General features: G+C 55.5%; 1 protein-coding gene and 1 pseudogene across 6 annotated transcripts; both read right to left on the reverse strand.

Moving 5' to 3' along the window:
• Window positions 1–371: 371 nt before the first annotated feature.
• SLC38A7 (solute carrier family 38 member 7) lies at window positions 372–20,028 on the reverse strand. Of its 6 annotated transcripts, none has more exons than XM_051846843.3 (12): window positions 19,923–20,010; window positions 19,240–19,350; window positions 14,613–14,988; window positions 13,766–13,964; window positions 13,406–13,550; window positions 12,463–12,561; window positions 11,815–11,872; window positions 11,162–11,276; window positions 9,868–10,015; window positions 9,185–9,384; window positions 8,483–8,537; window positions 372–2,937 (listed from the first exon to the last, which is right to left on the reverse strand). In XM_051846843.3, the coding sequence occupies exons 3-12, from the start codon at window positions 14,880–14,882 to the stop codon at window positions 2,835–2,837; spliced, it is 1,392 nt and encodes a 463-aa protein (XP_051702803.2). In that variant the 5' UTR covers window positions 14,883–14,988; window positions 19,240–19,350; window positions 19,923–20,010; the 3' UTR covers window positions 372–2,834. The 6 variants fall into 6 exon arrangements, with proteins under 6 accessions (XP_051702803.2, XP_051702802.2, XP_051702805.2 ...); XM_051846842.3 differs by having other exon boundaries at window positions 19,240–19,353; XM_051846847.3 differs by lacking the exon at window positions 372–2,937 and adding an exon at window positions 3,713–3,859 and having other exon boundaries at window positions 19,240–19,353.
• LOC138846397 (ATP synthase F(0) complex subunit C2, mitochondrial pseudogene) lies at window positions 6,699–7,417 on the reverse strand (annotated as a pseudogene).
• Window positions 20,029–21,846: the final 1,818 nt, after the last annotated feature.

The following is a 21,846-nucleotide window of genomic DNA, read 5'->3' on the forward strand; positions in this document are numbered from 1 at the left end:
TGGCTGTGCCTCCGAGTCTGCCTTTGACACGGATGAGGCCTTTTCTTCTCTGTGGACACGTGGAGACCCGACTCCCAGCTTGTGCCCCCCTAGTTAGGCATGGGCCATGCCCAAAGCACTCCTGCCCCCCAGCCCTTCCAACGTGTTTCCTTTGGAGAGGATGAGTTCCCTCCCCAGCTAGGAGGGCAACTGTGGGAGGAGGTGGGCTGGCTCCACTTGACCCAGAGGGCAAAAGGGAGCCACAGCAGACTCTTTAGCCCAGAACTGTTTAGCCTCACCTCTGCTGCTCCTCAGACCCAGGCAAAACGCCACCTGTTCCTCAAGTCATGTTCCTCCTACCTCAGGGCCTTTGCACATGCAACTCCCACTGCTTGAGCAGTTCTCCCCACCTGTTTATTTAGTTAATTCTCAATCATTACTCAGGGGCCAAACAACACTTTCTCCAGGAAGTCTTTCTGGATTCCCCAAATGCCAAGGCCCAAACAGAACATTCTGTATTTCCCCAGGAAGGGATACAGATGACCACAATTCACAAGTACATTCCTAGTGTGACTATTTGCTTAGCATCAGTCTTCCCAGCAGACTGAGAGCAGTCCCAGAGTCTGTTGCCAGTGATTTTCTTGCCAGCACTGAGTGTGGTGATTGGGTCTGTAACAAGGACAGCGAGGCCTGATCAACCGTGCCTCTGAAAAGCCAGGGCATAGGTGCTTAGGGCTTGATGACCACCCCAAGATTCGTGGCTGGGGAGGGACAGGCAGCACGGAGCCAGTGTGAGGTCACAGGTGTGCGGGAAAGACAGAGAGAGGGCGTGACTCAAGGCAGAGGTAGCAGGCCTGGACACAGACATTCCCAGCAGGTGGCAAGGACTGACGGGATGGGGCAGAAAAGGGTTCCGCTTGGTGAAGGGAGCAAAGGGGTGTATTCCTGAGACAGCAGTCACGGACGAGGCACCTTCTACAGCTCCAGCCCCTGGCTTTCTTCCTCCTACCAGCTGCCCCACCCCTGTCCCCAGCACCAGGCATGGGGCGTGAGCTCAGCAGCATGAATGCCTTTTATTACTCATCCTCCCTTCTCCAAGTGTGCACAAGTAGAAAAGAAACAGTGAACCATGCCCTGGCGGGGAGGGGGAGGACACGGGCGGGGCCCCTGAGGTTAGATGGAGAGGCCGGGTGCCAGCTTTCTCCCCTCTGCCGCACCCTGTGCAGAGGGTGCCCTCCTGTGCCCCTCAGTGTGAAACACAGCACTGGAGGCTGTGGCCAGCTGTCCCTCTGGCCGTGGCAGGAGGGCTGGTGTGCGCAGGAGGCAGAGAGGAAATAGCAGAGCAGGCTGGCCCTGGGCCAGGGAAGGACAGGCACCGAGAGGCAGTGTGGGAAAAGGCATCCTCCGGGCTGGAGACTCAGCAGGAGCCTAGCCAGCCACTGGCTCACGTTTGCGCCTCAGATCAGACAGCCCTGAGTGGGGCGCTGCACGGTAGGAGTCCCTCTTATGCCCAATCTAGAGGTTTGGGGCAGGGGAGACCAAAGAAATGCTGGGGTTCCAGGAGAGGGAAGCCTGACTGGGGACCTGGGATTGGCTGGAGTGAGAGGGGACAGGTGAGAGAGGGGCCAAGCAGGAGTATGGAGTGGGGGCAGAGTGTCCTTGCTCACCCCGCCTGGGACAATTCAGGTGTGACTCAACATGATTGACAGGCTGCTGGGAGAGACACGAGGAGCTGACGAAGCTGATGAGAGGGTCTGGCATCCCCCGAATGAGAGAGAGAGAGACAGTTACACAGAGAAAATGGGCAGGAGGTGCAGCAGTGTTGGGGTGGGGGCGGGAAGCGAGTGAGCAGGATCCAGACTGGCAGGGAAGCCCCAGTGTCACCGCATCGGTGCCAACCCAGCTGCTTTTTCCCTTTTAGGGTTGGCTGGGGGCGAAAAGAAGTGGTCACTGAAAGATGTCCCGGAGCGTCCCCTGGCTCCAGGCCAGCCCAGCCTTCAGGGATCCCAGGCCTCTCCATCACACAGTCTGCAGCCTCTAGGAGAGGCCACCTGGAATCCGGCAGAAAAACAGCAGCCCCTCCCCGCCCGTGGGGAAGCTGATGGAGGAATACTCACAGCACCGTGGCCCGGGGCGGGCCCTGGCTTCAGAGCCGGGCTGGCACCGCTTGTAAACATTACACTTGGGAGATGTCTGAGGAGGAAGGAGGTGAGCCTGGACCATTGGGTTTAGAGAAGGAAAAAGGGTGGGGACCCTAAAGGCTTAGGAAGTGTTAATTGTCCATAGGGAAGAGGCTCCCAGGCTCCCAGCGGGCCCAGGAGTGGGTAAGCAAGGCCAGAATCCACCTGCGGCTGTACGTTTGTATGATCTCAGTGCTACCTTTGCAAGTGGCCGGATCCCAGAGGAAGCTCCTGCTGGCCACGGCTGCTGACGAGTTGGAGCAGGTGCTGAGCCCTATGGTAATGAGCGCAGCCCCTGCGCTGGACAGGCTACTCTGCGGAGGATGGCGGGCAGCCCCTTGCCAGAGCCTTCTCCAGAGGCAAGCGAGCCGGGCTTCTTTCTTCCGGCACTGATGGGTTCCAGGCATGGAGAAGCTGAAGAGGAAGGAGGCTCCTCTGGGATATGAGACCTCCTGCAGCACCCACGGCACTGCCAGGACTGGGGAGCAGGGAGGAAGCTGGATTGAGCTGTCCAGAGGTGTGAGGCCTGATTCTGCCCAGAACTGCTCCTTCAAAGGATGCCCGGATGTTGTCCCCCTGGATGGAATGCCGTTGGACTTGGGGTGGTCCCACTGCTCTAAGAGATAGGTTCCTGGGTCCAGTGGGAAAGGCCATGGGTTTCCTGGGAAGCAGTGGTTATGCCAAGAGATCCACAAAGATGGCGTTGGCTGTGGTCTGGCCGAAGATGAAGGCTCCCAGGGTGACCAAGAGGACTCCGTAACTGACCAGCGCCCACCAGCTGTAGGGCAGAGGGTGACAGACGCCTGATGAGTCGTCCCATTGTGTGACTCCGCAGATATCTGTAACAGTTACTGCAACTCTACCACCAGAGCACTCCTGACTTCCCCGGGCGTCTCTGTACAGAGATCCGTGGGGCCAGGTGTATTATCCCTAGCTCTCAGGCAAGGAGGTCACGATTAACTGACTGTTCACAGCACAGCGGATCAGAGTGCGGTGCTCCCAATGGAAGATGTTCAGGAAACAGCAGGTCAAATGGAATGTGATCATTCAAAAAAAAAAAAAAAAAAAAAAAAAAAGAACAAGGAGCTGGTGCTGTGGTGCCGCAGCGTAAGTCGGTGCTGGCGATGCTGGCATCCCATCTGAGAGTGCTGGTTTGAGTCCCGGCTGCCCCACTTCCAATCCAGCTCCCTGCTAATGCACGTGGGAAAGCAGCGGAAGATGGACCAAGTACTTGGACCCCTGCCACCCACATGGGAGATCAGGATGGAGTTCCAGACTCCTGGCTTGGGCCTGGACCAGCTCTGGCCATGGTGACCATTTGGAGAGTGAATCAGCCTATGGAAGCTTTCTCTCTCTCTCTCTCTCTCTCTCTCTCCCCTTTTTTCTCTGTTGCTCTGCCTTTCAAATAAATAAATGAATCTCTAAGGGGAAAAAAAAAAAATCAGGGGCAGGCATTTGGTCCAGAGGTTAAGAAGCTGCTTAGGATGTCTCGTCCCACATCAGAGCGCTGAGGATTGAGTTCCAGATGTGTTACCTGTTTCATCTTTCTGGGAGGCTCAAGAAGTTGGTTCTCTGTCACCCCTGTGTGAGAACAGATTGAGTTCCTAGCTCCTGGCTTTGGTCTGGCCCAGCCTCAGGTATTGTGGGCATCTGGGAAGTGAACTAGTGGATGGGAGATCTCTAGCTCTTTGTCTCTGTGCCTTTCAAATAAATAAAAAAAAAAATTTATATTATTTATTTATTTATTTTTTTATTTTTTTTTTTTTTACAGGCAGAGTGGACAGTGAGAGAGAGAGACAGAGAGAGAAAGGTCTTCCTTTGCCGTTGGTTCACCCTCCAATGGCCGCCGCTGCAGCCGGCGCACCGCGCTGATCCTGGCAGGAGCCAGGAGCCAGGTGCTTTTCCTGGTCTCCCATGGGGTGCAGGGCCCAAGCACCTGGGCCATCCTCCACTGCACTCCCTGGCCATAGCAGAGAGCTGGCCTGGAAGAGGGGCAACCGGGACAGAATCCGGCGCCCCAACCGGGACTAGAACCCGGTGTGCCGGCGCCGCAAGGTGGAGGATTAGCCTATTGAGCCACGGCGCCGGCTCATATTATTTATTTTCAATTAAGTGGCAGCTTAACCTGTGGTACCACAAAGCCTGCTCCAATAATTTTTTATTTTTTTACAGGCAGAGTTAGACAGTGAGAAAGAGAGACAGAGAGAAAGGTCTTCCTTCTGTTGGTTCACCCCCCAAGTGGCCACTACAGCCGGAGCTACACTGATCTGAAGCCAGGAGCCAGGTGCTTCCTCCTGGTCTCCCATGCGGGTGCAGGGCCCAAGGACTTGGGCCATCCTCCACCGCCTTCCCGGGCCACAGCAGAGAGCTGGACTGGAAAAGGAGCAACCGGGACAGGACCGGCACTCCAACTGGGACTAGAACCCAGAGTACCGGCGCCGCAGGTGGAGGATTAGCCTAGTGAGCCATGGCACCAGCCTCCAATAAATTTTTTAAAAAGGATTTATGTATTTATTTGAAAGATGGAGTTACAGAGAGGCAGAGGCAGAGGCAGAGGCAAAGAGAGAGAGAAATCGTCCATCTACTGGTTCACTCCCCAAATGGCTGCAGTGGCCAAAGCTGGGCCAATCTGAAGCCAGGAGCCAGGAGCTTCTTCCAGGTCTCCCATGTCGGTGCAGGGGCCCAAGCACTTGGGCCATCCTCTACTGCTTTCTCAGGCCATAGCAGAGAGCTGGATCGGAAGTGGAATAGCCAGGTCTTGAACCAGTGCCCACATGGGATGCTGGCACTGCAGGTGGTGGCTTTACCCACTACGCCACAGTGCTGGCCCCATGCCCCAATAAATTTTTAAAAAGAAAAATCACATTTTTAAAAAAAGTAAGAATAAGCCGGCGCCGTGGCTCAATAGGCTAATCCTCCACCTTGCGGCGCCGGCACACCGGGTTCTAGTCCCGGTTGGGGCGCTGGATTCTGTCCCGGTTGCCCCTCTTCCAGGCCAGCTCTCTGCTATGGCCAGGGAGTGCAGTGGAGGATGGCCCAGGTGCTTGGGCCCTGCACCCCATGGGAGACCAGGAAAAGCACCTGGATCCTGGCTCCTGCCAGGATCAGCGCGGTGAGCCGGCTGCAGCGGCGGCCATTGGAGGGTGAACCAACGGCAAAGGAAGACCTTTCTCTCTCTGTCTCTCTCTCTCACTGTCCACTCTGCCTGTCAAAAAAAAAAAAAAAAAAAAAAAGTAAGAATAAGTCACCTGTAATCTCAGTACCCCCTCATAATCCTGCTGCTATTTCTAGTAAGTATGATTACAGATGTCTGCTTGTTTTCTTTTTTTGAATTTAAACACTTGAGTGGGGTGGCAGGGGGCAGAGAGTGCCCATCTACGGGTTTACTCCCTAAGTGCCTGCAACAGCCTTGACTGAGCCAGGCCTGAAACCAGGAGATGAGAACTCAGTGCAAGCCTCCCACAGGGGTGTGAGGACCCCACCTATCTGAGCCAGCACCTGCTGCCTCCAGGGTGTCCATTAGCAGGAGTGAAGCCAGGGAGCCACCCCAGGCACTCTGATACGGGATGCAGGCATCCCAACTGGGGTCTTACCTGCCAGGCCAAATGCCCATCCTGACTTTTTTTTTTTTTCTTTTTAAATCATGTAACTTCCTTTCAGCCTCTCTACTGTTCAGGCAAAAGTACCTATGAAAACAATGTAATGTTTTTCACCCAAAAGACCAACAAATTTTAAAAAGGCTGCTACATATAGGGCTGGCAGTAGTGGAAAGGATATTCTCACCCCCTGCTGCTGGGACTGTTAGCTGACACTGTCTTTTTTTTTTTTTTTTGACAGGCAGAGTGGACAGTGAGAGAGAGAGAGACAGAAAGAAAGGTCTTCCTTTGCCGTTGGTTCACCCTCCAATGGCCGCCACAGCCAGCGCGCTGCGGCCGGCGCACCGCGCTGATCCGAAGGCAGGAGCCAGGTGCTTCTCCTGGTCTCCCATGCAGGTGCAGGGCCCAAGCACTTGGGCCATCCTCCACTGCACTCCCTGGCCACAGCGGAGAGCTGGCCTGGAAGAGGGGCAACCGGGACAGAATCCGGCGCCCCGACTGGGACTAGAACCTGGTATGCCGGCGCCGCAAGGTGGAGGATTAGCCTAGTGAGCCGCGGCCCCGGCTGACACTGTCTTTTTGGAGGGTAATTCAACCCATGTGCCAAAGAACAAAGAATCTCTCCTGTGACCCAGCAACTTCCTTTCCTTCTATTTATTTATTTATTTATTTTAAGATTTATTTTATCTGAAAGGCAGAATCACAGAGAGAGAGCTCTTTTATCCGCTGGTTCACTCCTCAAATGGCTGCAAGGGCTGGAGGTGAGCTGCCAGGAGCTTCTTCTGGGTCTCCCACACAGGTGCAGGGGCCCAAATACTTGGGCCATCTTCTGTTGCTTTCCTAGGCACATTAGCAGGGAGCTGGATGGGAAGTGGAGCAGCCGGGACACAGACCAGCACTCATATGGGACGCCAGCACCGCAGGCGGCAGCTTTACAAGCTACACCACAGTGCCGACCCAGCCACTTCCTCCCCACCCCCCATCTCATAATACAGTATTTGTCTGTCTTCCCTCTGTCAAACCCTGAGCCAACCACTTTCCTCAGGTTGCCCGCGAAGGTATAGAAAAAGGAACACACAGGGCAGACAAGGCAAGGGACAAAGAATCATGGGAGGTGGTGAAGAGGATGAGAAAGGCCAGCATCAGGCAGAAGAGCCCAGGGCCTCTGAGAGCGCAGGGCCCAGAATTGCGCAGAAGAGCTGCTGCTTCAGGGAGGGGTTCCTGGCATAACCAATGATGAGGCTCCCAAATACAGTCCCAATCCCAGCCCCAGAGCCAGCCACCCCAGCCGTGGCAGCCCAGCCCCAGTGAACTTGGCTGCTGTGTCAATGTCCCTTGAGATGGTGCTGGCTGGGAATCTACGGCTCTGGAGAAGTGAGCTCAGGGGACACGGGACCGCCAGGCTGCTCGGATGCTCATCCCTCAGTGTCTCTGGTCTTCAGCACCACCGCAGACAGTGGCCGGCTCAGCAGCTGTGAGTACTCCTGACCAAGGGGGGGTGTGGCGACCAACTTGGAAGAGGCATACATTGTCAGGGTGTGAGGGCTGTAGCATGAGAGCTACAGAGTGCAACTTCCTTTTAAGAACCAATTCTGAAAGCTGGCATTGTGGCATAACAGGTTAATTGCTGCCTGCAGTGCCGGCACTGGTTTGAATCCTGGCTGCTCCACTTCAGATCCAGCTCCCTGCTAATGTGCCTGGGAGAGCAGTGGAGGATGGCCCAAGTGCTTGGGCCCCTGCACCGACATGGGAGACCTGGAAGAAGCTCCTGGCTTCAGACAGGTCCAGCTCCAGCCACTGCAGCCATTTGGGGAGTGAACCAGGGGATGGAAAATCTCTCTCTCTGTTACACTGCCTTTCAAATAAATAAATAGGGGCTGGTGATGTGGCGCAGCAGGTTAAAGCCCCAGCCTGGAGCATCGGCATCCCACGTGGGTGCTGTTGGAGTCCCGGCTACTCCACTTCTGATCCAGCTCTCTGCTATGGCCTGGGAAAGCAGTGGAAGATGGTCCAAGTCCTTGGGCCCCTGTACCTGCATGGGAGACCTGGAGGAGGCTTCTGGCTCCTGGCTTTGGATCAGCTCAGCTCTGGCCATTGTGGCCATTTGGGGACTGAACCAGCGGATAGATCTCTCTCTCTCTTTTTCTGGCTCTGCCTCTCTCTGTAACTCTTTCAAATAAATAAAATAAATCTTAAAAAAAAAAAAAAACAGATAAATAAATAAATCTTTAAATAAAAAAAAATACTTTAGGGGTGGGCACTGTAGTGCAGCAGGTTAAGTCGCTGCTTGCAACATTAGCATTTCGTATTAGCACTCGTTCGAGTCCTGGCTGCTCCACTTGTGATCCAGCTTCCTGCTAATAAGCCAAGGAAAGCAGGGGATGATGGCCCAAGTGCTTGGGCCCCAAGCATCCACAGGGGAGACCAGGATGGATTTCTTAGCTCCTGGCTTTGTCCTGGCCCGGCCCTGACTGTCCCTGCCATCTGGGGAGTGAACCAGTGGATGGATGATCTCTCTTTGTCCCTAACTCAGCCTTTCAAACAAAAAGGTCTTAGAAAAAAAAAAAAAAAAAACCTAATCTCTTAAAAATATTTTAAAAGCCCCATCATTTCTAAAGTACACAAGTCTCCTAGCTCTGCACCTATGTTAAGGCTTCCCCAGTGCCCATTCCCTTATCCTGCCACCCCCACCTCCCCAAAAGCACCAGGGGCTGTGGTCTGCTTTACCTGGCTGGTTTGACTTCCTCCATCTCAGAAAGCTTGGCTTGAATGAGGCACAGCCCTGGAAAAGAAGAGGTGGCCCTGAGAGTCTGGGGGGGAGGGGACTTCCTCCCTCAGGTCCAGCTTCCCCTTCACCCAGAGGCGGTGGCCTTGGACGGACAAAGGCCCAGTGGCCGGCCTGGCCTCTACCCTCCCAGGGGAGGCCCATGTCCAACCAGCACCCCTCGTCAGAACTGAAGGGATAGCGCTGCATGGTGACCCCGTGCAGCCCACAGCTCAGGTACCCTCAGGGCTCTGAGCACACGGGGCGCCCCTGTTCCAAGCAGAGTGGCGTCCCAGCTGGGAACAAGCTGGGGACAGGTGGAAGTCGTGGCTGGCGGACAGGATGGCTTCTTGGGATCCAGCAGCAGACCTGCGTCTGGAACGCAGGCCTGGTGACTTCTGTGGTCAGGGTGGCACTACAGACCCCCTGCCCTCTGAGCTGCCACAGGCTGAGCCGGCCAGACAGGGAGGTGGGGACGCCAGCAGACAGAGGACAGGATCCGGACTCAGGCAGGCCTGGGTCTGCGGTGCAGTGTGTCTCACTAGGTGACTCTGGCTACCTCCCCTCTGACAGGTGCGGGGCAGATGGCGACGACACCCAGGTCCCCAGGGCCGAGAGCTGTGGTTTGGGACGTGGGAAGCTGAGGCCCAAGACAGGGTCCCAACCTGGGAAGACGAAAATGAAGCAGGCGGCCAGGCCTCCGATGACCGAGATGACCTTGCCGATGTCCGGGATGAAGAGCGCCAGCAGCAGCGTGAGCAGGAACCACAGCAGCGTCTGTAGCACTCGCCGCCGCCGCTCCCGCCCCACGTCTTCCTCCACGGGCAGCCCCTGGTAACGCAGCCACAGGCCTTCCACCACCGCCCTGCCACAGAGAGGGAGGCGCTCAGGAGCGCCCCTGCTGACCGCCGCCCGCTGCGCGCTCACACGAGCCAGAGCCCTCCCGGGGCAGCCTGTGGGTGAGAGGCATTTCCTCTCCTGGGAAATGGGCCTTGGCTGCCGAGGGTAACGGATGCAATGCTGTGAATTCAGGGCTTGATGCTTTGTCTCCCCGCGTGGAAAGCGCCAGTTATTCTCCTTAGGTCTTGTCTGGGGCACCCAGAGGGCTGTGCGTCCACGCAGAAGCTCAGGGAAGGCGAGGGACTAGGGCTCCCTAGAGGACTGAGGGCATGCGGGTGACTCAGGGACAAAAGGGCCCTGAGCCCCAACTGGGGGTACGTGGTGGGGCTGTCTCAGGCAGGGACTCTTTTCTGCGGGCTTGGTCTCTCCTACAGAATGGGGCACACAGGGTCAAAGGACCACGCTGCATGCGCTCACAGGGCCCCAGCGGCGTGGGGAGGGGGCTCACCGCCCACAGAAGTGCAGGATGGGGTAGGAGGTAAGCACGCTCAGGATGATGAAGGCTCGGGCAACGGCCACCGCCATGTCCTCCGAGGGGTAGGACAGGAGCACGTCGGGGTCCACGGCAGCCCCGAAGGTCAGGAAGCCACAGACACCTGTGGGAAGGGCAGGAGGGGCTGGGTGAGGGCGGCCCTGGCAGGCAGAGGGAATGGACCGTCCTCTCCTGCTGGTGCAAGGCCAGCTGGGGCGCACGCTGACCCTGGGCGTGCCCAGCGCGTTCCAGTCTTGGAGCCTCTGCGTGACCGTTCACCCACCCAGGTCCTCGAGCTGCCGTCCTGTCACTGAGGTCTCAGCTTGTGCGTCCCCTCCTCAGCCCAGCCCCATCAGCCCGGCAGAGGCACCTGCTTACATCACCTTGTTCCATTTTCTTCCTAGCACTTGGCTCTGATTCTAGTTGTTACTGGAGCATTGTCTGCCTTCCCCACAAGAGCCCTGGGGAAGAGGCACTCTGCCTCCAGCGTTCCCGGCTGTCTTCAGAGGCTAGCCGGGGGCTGGCCCAGCTCACCCACAGCAGGAATTACCCACAATTCTTCCGGGTCTCCCAGCCTGCCCCTCACCCACATCAGCCTACCCGTCAAAGCTGGCTTTCACTGAGCCACGCCCCCCTGAGGAAAACACTTCCTCTCTGGCTCCTGACAGCTCTCAAGGCCCTGTCACCTGCCTGGCCTCACTGCACTCCAGCCACACAAGACCCCGTTGGCACTATGTGCTTCCTGTCAATGTGCTTCCTGTCAAGAGCATTCTTCTCCCAACTTTTTCGTATTCGACCTCCTTCTCATCATTTGGGTTCCTCCAAACGCCACCTCCTCAGATAGCTCGAGAGGAGCTATCTTTGAACCACCCCCAAAGCTAGCCCCTCCCGCTCCCATTCGCATCCTCCTTGCTTCACTGTCACCAAGGCACTTGCCATTGTCCCAAGCGCCTGACTTCTTGTTTGCTCACGCACTAATGTCTCTGTGACAAGAGACTACCAATCCCACAGGGCAGGACTGGGTCTGGCTGTCTCCATGGCCCTTCTCAGAACAGGTCTCATGCTGAGAACAGGTCTTCGCACTTAGCAGGCATCAATTTAAACTGAGGAATGAATGGGGTAAATACACGCTTTCCTAGGCAAGAGGTGGCCTAAGACAGCCCAAGTTCAAGTCAGGGCCCACAGAAGTGTTTTGCCATGTTGGAAGTGCAGGGCTGTCCCCAGGAACGCGAGGCCACAGGACCTGGGAACTCGAGGTGGGAGCACTCACCTGTGCCCATGTACACAGCGAGGGCAATGACCATGGCAGCTGTCACCACGCCGCCCCAGGTCTTCACCTCGGGCCTCCGCATGCTGTTGAAGACGGGCACACTGCTCACGTGGCACTGTTCGTGTGAAGGACAGGATCATGGTGGGGGAGGGAACTCGCCCCAGTTGCTAAAGGGAGCTACCCTGAGGACCAAGATGACGGGGACTGGGGTGGGTGTTGTGGCGCAGCGGGTCAAGCTGCCATCTGGGATGCTAGAAACCCATATGGGAGGGCTGCGGTTTGAGCCTGGCTCCTCAGCTTCCAGTCATGCTTCCTGCTAATGCGCCTGGAAAGGCAGCAGGTGACGGCCCAAGTGCTTGGGCTCCTGCTACCCAGGTGGGAGACCTAGATAGAGTTTTTGGGTCCACTTTGTCCTGGCTCAATCCCAGCTGCTATGGGCAATTGGGAAGTGAACAGATAGGTGGAAGATCTTTCTCCTTATCATTCTTCCATTCAAATAAGTAAATTTTTTTAAAGACCCTAGGGACAAGGGATCTTATCTTGGGGGTCCCTGATTCATCTTTCCCCCAGGACTCCCCCATCCCATTTAATGTGGGTTTCATCCCATGGTTGGGGGTAAGCTGAGGGGATGGCAGGGACCTTGCAAATGGCACCTGAAATCCAAAGCAGATGGTGGGCATGGCATTGAAGACCGCCATCCAGGAAGCTGGCCTGCGGACAAACACGGGAGGTGCCGCTGCTGAGGAAGCCCTCGGGGCCATCCACAGTCCCCACACCCTCACTCTTCACTCCCCGCACCAACCCCTCCAGCCACCCGTGGTCTACCCAGGTACCCTCCCCGGGTCCGGGAATGGGGACACGAGCCATTTCTGTTTCACAAGTCGGCACACTGAGGTTCTGAAAGGCCCTCAGGGCACCAAAATGCAGAATTCTTGGCTCCTGAATTCTTTTATGTTTCTGGTTTGTTCCTCTCAAAAAAAAAAAAAAAAAAAAAAGGTGGTGGTGGTGGTGGGTTTTAAATGACAAAGTCATCCTCTTTTGGAAGATGCAGAAATTACAGATAAGCCCAAGTTGGAATGATGTGCATTTCCACCTTGGCAATCTCGCACTGGCTCACCTGCTGACTGTCACGTGGTTCTCATGGACCTCCTGCTTTCTTCCTACCGTGGCCAGAGTCAGCCCTGATGAGCCAAGAGGCCTCAGGAAGGACACTTGTGTGGCCTCTGCATGGCTGACCCAGCACCTCCTGGGCCCTACGTGGTGGCTTCTACCCCAGATGTCTCCCGGAAACCCCCACTCACCTGGTTAGGATGTCTCCGGGAGTCATCTCCTTATCTGGCCAGATGTATTTGATGATAATGATGGCGGTGACGTACCAGGTACCCACAACGCTCAGGAAGCTGTGGGGAGGGAGAGACTGAGCTGCGTCCTCCCCAGCCTCGGCTGCAGGGGTGTCCACCCTCAGTTCAGGGACCACAGGTGTCCACTGAACACTGGGGCAACTATGCCAAGCAGAGACTCAGGAAACATCTGAGGAACAAGTTTCAGAGAAACTGGACAGCGAGGAGGGAGCTGGACAGCGAACAGGCACTTTATCGGCGCTTCTGGCTCAGAGACCATGACGGAGAGCTGGGACCCCAAGCACATCTGTGACTTCGATCGGAGGAGCGAGGGCTGCTCTCAGGCCACCCTCAGCCTGGCCCTGGAGAACCAGGACGTGGTGCAGGGGAAGCACTCAGATACAAATTCTACAATACTAACACTTAACAGGGACCTTGGAGACAGCTGGGTGTGACCCCTCCATTTGCAGACTGGGAAACACAGAATCCCACTGCTCTCCAGACGCTGAGCCAGGAAGCCAGTCTCCTTCCTTCACACCGAGCTGCGTGGAAGGTGCTGGTACGCTGACCATCTCAAATGATCACAGAGCCCATCCTCCCACGGAAAGCCAAGGTCCAGGCCAGCCAGAGCTGGCTTCACCCCCAGTAGTCACTCATCCCTTCTGGCCAGGACACTAAGAACTGAATCTCTCTGATGCAAAGGGCCGCCATCCCCCTTGATACGGCAGAAAAGGAGGGTCTTAAGCCTGAGACCCTGCAAGCCCTGGTCCGCCCTGCCTTGCCCACTCCTGCCGACCAGGAGGATGAGGTGGTGTGGAGGAGAGGGGTCCCCAGCAACCCTTGGGTCTCTAGCTGTCTGTGATCAGAACTTCCCTCTGGGCCAGCTGGGGTGGGGCCTCCGAACCTGGCGTATTTCTGGAAGCCGATCTCCCTGGGGATGGAGAGGGGGAGGATGAAGAGGAAGGCAGTGAGGCTGATGGTGAACTTGCGGTCTGTGTACCAGGGGCCGCCACCGGCTCCGTCAGGCTCCTTTGCCATCACGGCGATAACTGCACAGGCAAGAGAAGGGACTGTCACACTCTCCTGCTCTGCTGGACCCCAGGACCTCCCGCTCTCTAGTGGGCCCAGCAGCCTGCAGGCAGGAATCCCAGGTGGACGCTGGTCCCAGGAAAAGTCCTGGGTAGCTGTTCGGTACCTTTCCCTCCACCCAAGATCCCCAGGGCTGAGGGGGAGAGATGAGGTAGGAACCGAGGGGGGTTCTCACTCTTGTCCTGCTGGTCCCCGATGATGATGAGGAAGGCAATGCAGGTGCCGAAGGTGTAGACGGCGATGGCCACCTCACACAGCACGCCCGTCAGCTTGCCACACACAGCCCACACCACCTCCTGGTACGTCCGCTCATTGCTGGCCTGGGAGCAGTAGGCCAGGACGACGAGCCCGCTGATGATGAAGACCAGCATGCCCTGCAGCAGGGGCAAGAACAAGGGTGTGTAGCAAAGGCCTGGCAGCCAAGGGCCCCACTGGGCTCACCTAGCACCCACTGGGCCAGTGCTGAAAGGGGGCTTGGCAAATAGGTCTCATCTCACAGGGCAGTTTTATTAGACTGCTAGAGGGTGCCAAACCAAGATATTCTTTAAGAACAAGTTGTATAAAATAGCTTAAGAGAATAGCACAATGGGCCCCAAGTACCTCTTATTCAGCTTTAAAGGTGATTAATTTGTGGTCAGTCTTGTTTCATCTTATTCCCCTTCCCGCTCAGGGTTATTTTAAAGGCTATACAAGCAATCATGTCATTTCATCAGTAAAAACTTTACTATGTAGTTCCAAGTGATAAAGGTAGTCTTTTTCAACATAATTTCAAAGTTATTTTAACACCTAAAAAATTGAATATGCAATTGACATTCAAGTTCCTCTGCTTACTGGGAAGGCGTCTGAAGCCTCACTGGGGCCCGGAGGAGGAAAAGCTGGAATAGATTAGTAATGTGTGCCGGGTATGAGGGATGGAAGAGCACTAGTGTGTGTCACCTGGTGAGACCCCAGTCCGAGGCCTTCCCTTGAAGGCATAAAGCCCACCGGCCATGCACCTCTGCTCTCCGGGCCAGCATACTCACCATCTGAAGTGTGACGCCAGCCGCCACGCCCCCGGCCGTGCTGAAGGCTGCTGGGAAGTTGAGCAGCCCCGCGCCCAGGCAGGCATTGACAACGATGAAGACGGCCCCAAGCGTAGAAGTGGTGCCTGTGCCTGGGCCCCCAGGAGAGGTGTCCCCCTCGTTCTTGGGAGCCGTCTCCACACAGGGACTCTGCAGCAGGCGGGCCCGCTCCCCGGCATCTGTGCTCACTCCCCACTCGCTGTAGTCACTGTTGATGCTGACCTGGGCCATGGCCCCAGGAGCCCTCTTCTTGCAGGGGACGTGGGGGTTCTGCCTCACGACCACATCCCCTGGGCAGCCTGTTCGCAGCTATTGTCCCAGGAGGGCTCTTCTTAGCCTGGATGGGACAAAGGCAGGCGTGACATATCCCGAGATGGGGAAGATGGGGCACAGAAGGGTCAACTAACTTTCGGAAGAGCACACGGTTTGGATCCAAACTTGGAAGCACCTCTGGGCAGAACACTGCACTGGGGGCCATGGCCAGGGGTGGCAGAGATAGACACACGTCAGCTGCAAAGGCTGCTTGCTTTAGGTTTATGGACTCACAGGGCAAATAAAACGTTAAACATAAATGAGGAGCACTAAATCGTCTGAGCTGGACAGAGGTCACGCGCTGGGCAGGTGCGTCAAGGGCACTTCTTAGCTCACTCAATGGCCTCTTGGTCTAAAGGTCCAGAGGGCTCACATCACTGACCCAGGATCACAGATCAGCAAGCTGTAATGCAGGTTCTGAATCCAGATCTGTCTGGCTTCCCAGCCTGTTTCCACACCACAGGGTCCTGAGAGGAGCCCTCACTAAGAACTGTGGTGTCTCGGGTTCTAGTCCCGGTCGGGGCGCCGGGTTCTGTCCCGGTTGCCCCTCTTCCAGGCCAGCTCTCTGCTGTGGCCCGGGAGTGCAGTGGAGGATGGCCCAAGTACTTGGGTCCTGCACCCCATGGGAGACCAGGAGAAGCACCTGGCTCCTGCCATCGGATCAGCGCGGTGCGCCGGCCGCAGCGCCCCAGCGCGGCGGCCATTGGAGGGTGAACCAACGGCAAAGGAAGACCTTTCTCTATGTCTCTCTCACTGTCCACTCTGCCTGTCAAAAAAAAAAAAAAAAAAAAAAAGAACTGTGGTGTCTCAACACAACACGGCACCGCACGCCTCCCTCCAGTCCGGGGCATAAATCCTGTGTGGCTCTCCAGGCCTAACAAAACTCGGGGCAGCTCCTGCTCTTGTCCCATGAGACCAGAGCCCCGTACCAGTCACAGCTGTGTCCTCAGGAAGACAATGATTAATCCTGGGTGTGGCATCCCCTGGTCCCTCTGCCAGCCACCCTCTGACGTCCCATTTCTTCCTCACTTCCTTGGACACTTTCTGAGCTCTTCTTGGAGCCAGCCAGGGGCCCGGCACCACACAGGCTGGCTTCCTCTCAGCACTGTCTCATGTGTTAGTAGGGTCGCTCTGTGGTGCTAGACTATGAGGCTCTGGGACCCAACACGTGGTGTTTATGGTTACTGTCACCTGATAGTGCCTCAGCTACAGAATGCTTTATCTCATACAATCTTCAGTACGGCTGTAAAAGGTACACATGAGTGTCCCCAGTGAGGAGACTGAATCACACAAGCATTAAGTGCTCTACCCTGGGTCATATGGCTGTCAGTGTTGGGCTGGGATCAAACCCAGGCCAGATGATTTTTTTTAAAAGACTTATTTGTTCATTTGAAAGTCAAAGTTAGGGGGTAGGAGGGGAGAGTTATCTTCCACCTGTTCATTCACTCCTCCAGATGGCCTCAATACCATTAGCAGGGTGCTGGATAGGAGGCAGAGCAGCCGGGACCTGATGTGGCACCCATCTGGGATGCTGGTGTCGCAGGCAGCAGCTTTTTTTTTTTTTTTTTTTTTTTAAGATTTATTTATTTATTTGAAAGTCGGAGTTAAACAGAGAGAGGAGAGGCAGAGAGAGAGAGAGAGAGAGAGAGAGAGAGAGAGAGAGGTCTTCCATCCGCTGGCTCACTCCCCAGATGGCCACAATGGCCGGAGCTGTGCTGATCCAAAGCCAGGAGCCAGGAGCTTCTTCCAGGTCTCCCACGTGGGTGCAGGGGCCCAAGGACTTGGGCCATCCTCCACTGCTTTCCCAGGCCATAGCAGAGAGCTGGATCAGAAGTGGAGCAGCTGGGTCTCGAACCGGCGCCCATATGGGATGCCGGCACTTCAGGCCAGGGCGTTAACCCACTGTGCACAGCGCTAGCCCCGAGAAGCTTTGGTTTTATCTACCATACCACAGTGCCAGCCTCCAAACCCAGGCCTGACTGACCCAAGAGCTTCCATCCGCTCGTATTTGCCTCTCCCCTGGGCCCAAGAAGGTACTGTGGACATATAACAGCCTGTCACCCGATCCACTCTCTCTACTCTCTGCATAAACACAGGTGAGCTGTGGATTCTCTTGGGCCTCTGTCCTCTTTCCTGAAGACTAGGAGGAAGCAGCTTTCCAGAATCTGGAGGAGCTTGGAGGAGCCCAGCCCTGAAAACGACTCTCAGTGTTCTGAAGGCTTGGCTCACGGCCCGAGATCTCCAAGACAGACGGTGGGCTGAAAGAACCAAGTGCACCCCCAGACCCACCGGAGCGGTGAGCGTGGAGGGGCTGTGATGTGGACTCCGAGCTGGAGTGCTGGCTCCTCTACTTCCTAGCTGTACACCCTCGGGCAAGCCACACCACCTCTCTAAGTCTTCACATCTTATGTTCCCATGAGGACTGTGTTAACATTAGCAAAGGTAGTACTCGATAAATGGTCATTTGCAAATGTCCCTTCCCATAATGCCTATCCCCACCAAGCAGAGAGCAGAAAACTGTTCAAAACCGGGGCCTAGGGCCTGTGACACCAGCTTCCCAAATGGGTGCTGGTTCTTGTCCTGGCTGTTCCACTTCTGATCCAGCTCCCTGCTAATGAGCCTGGGAAAGCAGCAGAAGATAGACAAGTGTTTGGGCCCTTGCCACCTATGTGGGAGACTGGATGAAGCTCCTGGCTTTGGCCTGGCCCAGTGCTGGTTGTTGTGGGGAGTGAACTACTGGATGGAAGATCAATTTCTGTTTCCTCCTCTTTCTGTAACTCTGACTTTCAACATAAATAAATAAATCTTTAAAAGGAAAAAAAAGGAAGCAGAGGCAAAGTGGGTAGAGGAGTCAGAAGCCGCCTCCTTAGAGGCTGCCGTTGGCTGCTAATCACACACCGGCTGGGGATATTGGCCAAAGACTCCTCTCCCAGAGTCTCCTCATTCCTGAGTCCCAAGCCCAGGGTGTTCATACAGAACTCTGCATTTTATTCTCTACTGACCCCTCCCTGGTGTACTCTTTAAAAAAAAAAAAAAAAGATTTATTTATTTAGTTATTTGAAAGGCGGAGTCAGAGAGAGAGAGGTCTTCCACCTGCTGGCTCATTCCCCAAATGGCTGCAATGGCCGAAGCAGGGACGATCTGAGGCCAGGAGCCAGGAGCTTCTTCTGGGTCTCTCACATGGGTTTCAGGGGCCCAAGCACTTGGGCCTCTCCCACTGCTTTTCCAGGTCATTAGCAGAGAGCTGGATTCAAAGAAGAGTAGCCAGGACACAAACTGGTGCCCACATGGGAAGCCGGCACTGCAGGCGGAGGCTTTGCCTACTATACCACAACACTGGCCCATGGTTTACTTTTAATAATCTGTGGCCGGGCTGGCGCTGTGGCATTGTGGGTAAAGCCACTGCCTGTAGTGTTGGCATCCCACATGGATGCTGGTTTGAGTCCTGGCTGCTCCACTTCTGATCCAGCTCTCTGCTATGGTCCGGGAAAGCAGCAGAAGATGGCCCAAGTTCTTGGGCCCCTGCACCCACGTGGGAGACATGGGAGACGTGGAAGAAGCTCCTGGCTGCAGATCGGCCCAGCTCTGGCTGTTGCGGCCATCTGGGGAGTGAGCCAGCGGATGGAAGACTTCTCTCTCTCTCTGCCTCTCTGTAGCTTGAGCTTCAAATAAATAAATATATCTTTAAAAAATAACCTGTGGGGAAGAGAAGGGAACTGACTAAAGCATAGTGACTGAGCCCTCCACTGTCTATTAAAGGGCCAGCCCTCTGAGGTTCTTAGCCCACTGGGGGTTTAGAATGGCTAATGAGGCCTCTTGGGATGCTGTTTGTTGCTCCTGCGGCTGATGGACAAAGCTGCGAACCGTGCACGCATGAAAGAGGGACGTCTGGGTGCTCTCAGACACCCGTCGTCAGGCGTGTAACCAAGGGACCCTGCTCCAGAGGAGACTTCCCTCTGTTGCCTCCAAATCCAAAAATATCAAAAGCTGCAAAACTTCTTCCTCTTACGCAACTTGCCACTCAGCCAGCAACTCAGCAGAAAATCAAAGCAGTGAGCAGTCAAGGCAGAGTCCTGGGGCTGCCAGGTTTCCAGCACAGTGTCAGCTCCACCCTGCTCACGTTACACAGAGGTCTCCAGGGTGAGGCTTGGTGCAGCATCTTCCCCCTGCCCCCCTCCTGTGCCATCATCTGCCACCACCCAGGAGCTCAGGCTGGGTGGTCCAAGATCTCCCGGCCCCCACCCCACCAATACTAGCTGCACTGCTCCCAGCTTACCTGCTGCACCGCGGTGCAGGAGGGTTGCTCCTTCTGAAAAGTCGGGGGTCTGATTCTCCCCACGTCCCTCTCTAGCCTCAACTGCTTCTTCCCCAAGACTTTACCTGAAATCTGCTGTCAGCAGAGAGAAGAGTTTGGGCTGTCTCCCTGCGGGCTTCGGCAGGGTTGGGGGAGCTGGGAGGCCGGATCAGACAAGGATACAGATGGTGGAGAGGGAATGTCAGACTAGGGGCGTAGTGGGCAGTGGCAACGCCAGTGCTGCAAGCCCGATGCCCACAGGCTAAGGACAGATATGCAACCGTTGCTGTGGGCCCCGCAGATCCCCAGCGGAGCGGGTTCCCTGTCCAGCCAGGGGCTGGAGCCCCGAAATACGAGGGATGGGCTGCAGGGAGGTGGGCTAGGGTGCACACGGAGCAGGGTGGAGGGGGCCAATCCCCAGGCCTGACGCGAGGCGGGTGGGCTTCCATGGGACACAGGGTAGGGAGGAGCCCCGGGACTCAATCCCGGCCTAAGACTAGGTGGAGACCGCGAGCCAAGGCGCGGCGGAGCCGGCGCAGCGGAGGCAGGCGTGGGGCAAGGACCGGCCCGGAACCCTGCAAGGAACTAGGCGAACTCTGCCGCGGTGGGTACTCCAAGGACCCGAGGACCTAAGGTTCCCACCACCTCTACCTTCTACCACCTACCTACAGCGCTTCATTCCCGAGCTGGCTGCCGAGACACGTGAGCTTGAATCACATGACCTCCCGGCTTGGGCGGCCGCGGGTTACCCTGGGAGTTGTAGTTTTCCGCAGGTGAACATCTTGGATCCCAGCCCCGTCCCCGCCCCCCCTCCATCCCTCCACCTGACTACACTGTCCTGAGCCAGCCTGGCGCCCAGCCAGCCCATGTGTGTTTTTCTGAGGCCTGGCATCTTTGCCAGGGCAAACATGGCTCCTTTCTCCTAGGGATCTTTGCGAGTCCCAGGACAGCAGGCCAAAGTGATTTGGCCTCATTGTCACCTGTATCGTTGGTGTCTTCAGGTCTATGACCAATGACCCTGGAGTTTCTTTTATTGAGGACTCTGGATCCCTAGACCAACCTACCTTCCTTCCTTCCTTCCTTCCTTCCTTCCTTCCTTCCTTCCTTCCTTCCTTCCCTCTCTCCCTCCCTCCCTCCCTCCCTCCCTTCCTTCCTTCCTTCCTTCCTTTCTTTTTAAAGATTTATCTATTTATTTGAAAGGCAGAGTTAGAGAGAGAGAGAGAGAGAGAGAGAGAGGTCGTCCATTCACTGATTCACTCTCCAAATGGCTGCAACTGATGCTGTTGGGCTGATCCGAAGCCAGGAGCCAGGAGCTTCTTTCAGGTCTCCCACAGGGGCTCAGAGGCCCAAGGACTTGGGTTATGTTCTACTGTTTTCCCAGGCCATAGCAGAGAGGTGGATCAGAAGTGAAGCAGCCGGGACTCAAACTGGCACCCATATGGGATGTGAACACTGCAGGCAGTGGCTTTACCCACTATGCCACAACGCTGGCCCCCACGGTGCTTTTTAGCTGGGACTAGAATCTAGGCTGTCTGATATGGGGTATGGGTGTCCCAACGCTGTGTCTTAACTGGTGCACTGAAGTACTTGCTCCAGAACTCCTGCTTTCAAGTAAGACCAGATGCTAGCTCTCAGGAGAAGTAGATTCATATTCATACTATATACATTTTGTGAGTTTTTTGTAAGGCAGTCTGTGTTGGCCTCCATGTCAGCAAGAGAGTTGTTCATTTATTTCCTAAGCCTGCCAGCCCACTTACTCTCTTTTGTCTTTTTCTTCCTTGATCTTTGTTTTGAGTTATTGATGTTAGTGATTTCAATCTATGTGGCGAACTGTGTCCAAACTTTTGTGCCAGTATTTACTTTTGGTGTGCTCATTTGTCTTTTCTCCCATTTTTCTCCCCTTCTAGTAGTTTTTGAAGCTTATTTCCAGAAGGGATTGTTGGGCCTGTGCTCTGTGGTAGCGGGGCTTCCTGGTCCAGTCGTGCACCATGCTCAGTTCGCCTCTTCCTGGAAATTGGCTTCTTGTAGGCAGGACTGCTGTTCTGGAATACTTGCTGTCCTTCCCCGGGGGAGGGCCGTGTTTCTCTGCCCTGTGGCTGCCAGACTTGACCTCGTGAATTGCTCTGGCCAGCAGAGTTCAGGTGCTATGTGTTACTTCCAGACGGAAACTCTGAGCCAAGGGTGGTTGCTCAAGTTTCCTTCTCTCTGCTGCTAGCAGTCATGTTGAAGAGTGGAGCTAGGCTGCATACAATCTCTAAAAGACACCAGGAGTTTGAGCCTACAGAGTTGCAATGATTAACCTTTATCCAACCATAGGGGTGTACAGTAGTGTCAGTGGCTTGTTTGGTCTCCAGTCCTGTTTCAGACAAACCTGACCTTAGGACCCAGCCTCCAGGGCTGTCCTTTTGCACACGGTCTTGGTGTGCATCCTAAAATCCCATTTCTCATTGCTTGGAAAGAACATGAAACAAGGCTGAGTCTAGGGACCAGACAGCTGCCAACCTGTAAACGGTCTTGGATGTTAGGCCGAAAGGGGAAAGCTGTATTTGCGGAGCTGCCGTAAAACCTGAGCCTGGTCTTTAGCAGAGA

The sequence above is a fragment of the Oryctolagus cuniculus genome, chromosome 18, assembly GCF_051225735.1.
Source record: "Oryctolagus cuniculus isolate XC-2025 breed Fujian yellow rabbit chromosome 18, ASM5122573v1, whole genome shotgun sequence".
NCBI classification, from domain to species: Eukaryota; Metazoa; Chordata; class Mammalia; order Lagomorpha; family Leporidae; genus Oryctolagus; species Oryctolagus cuniculus.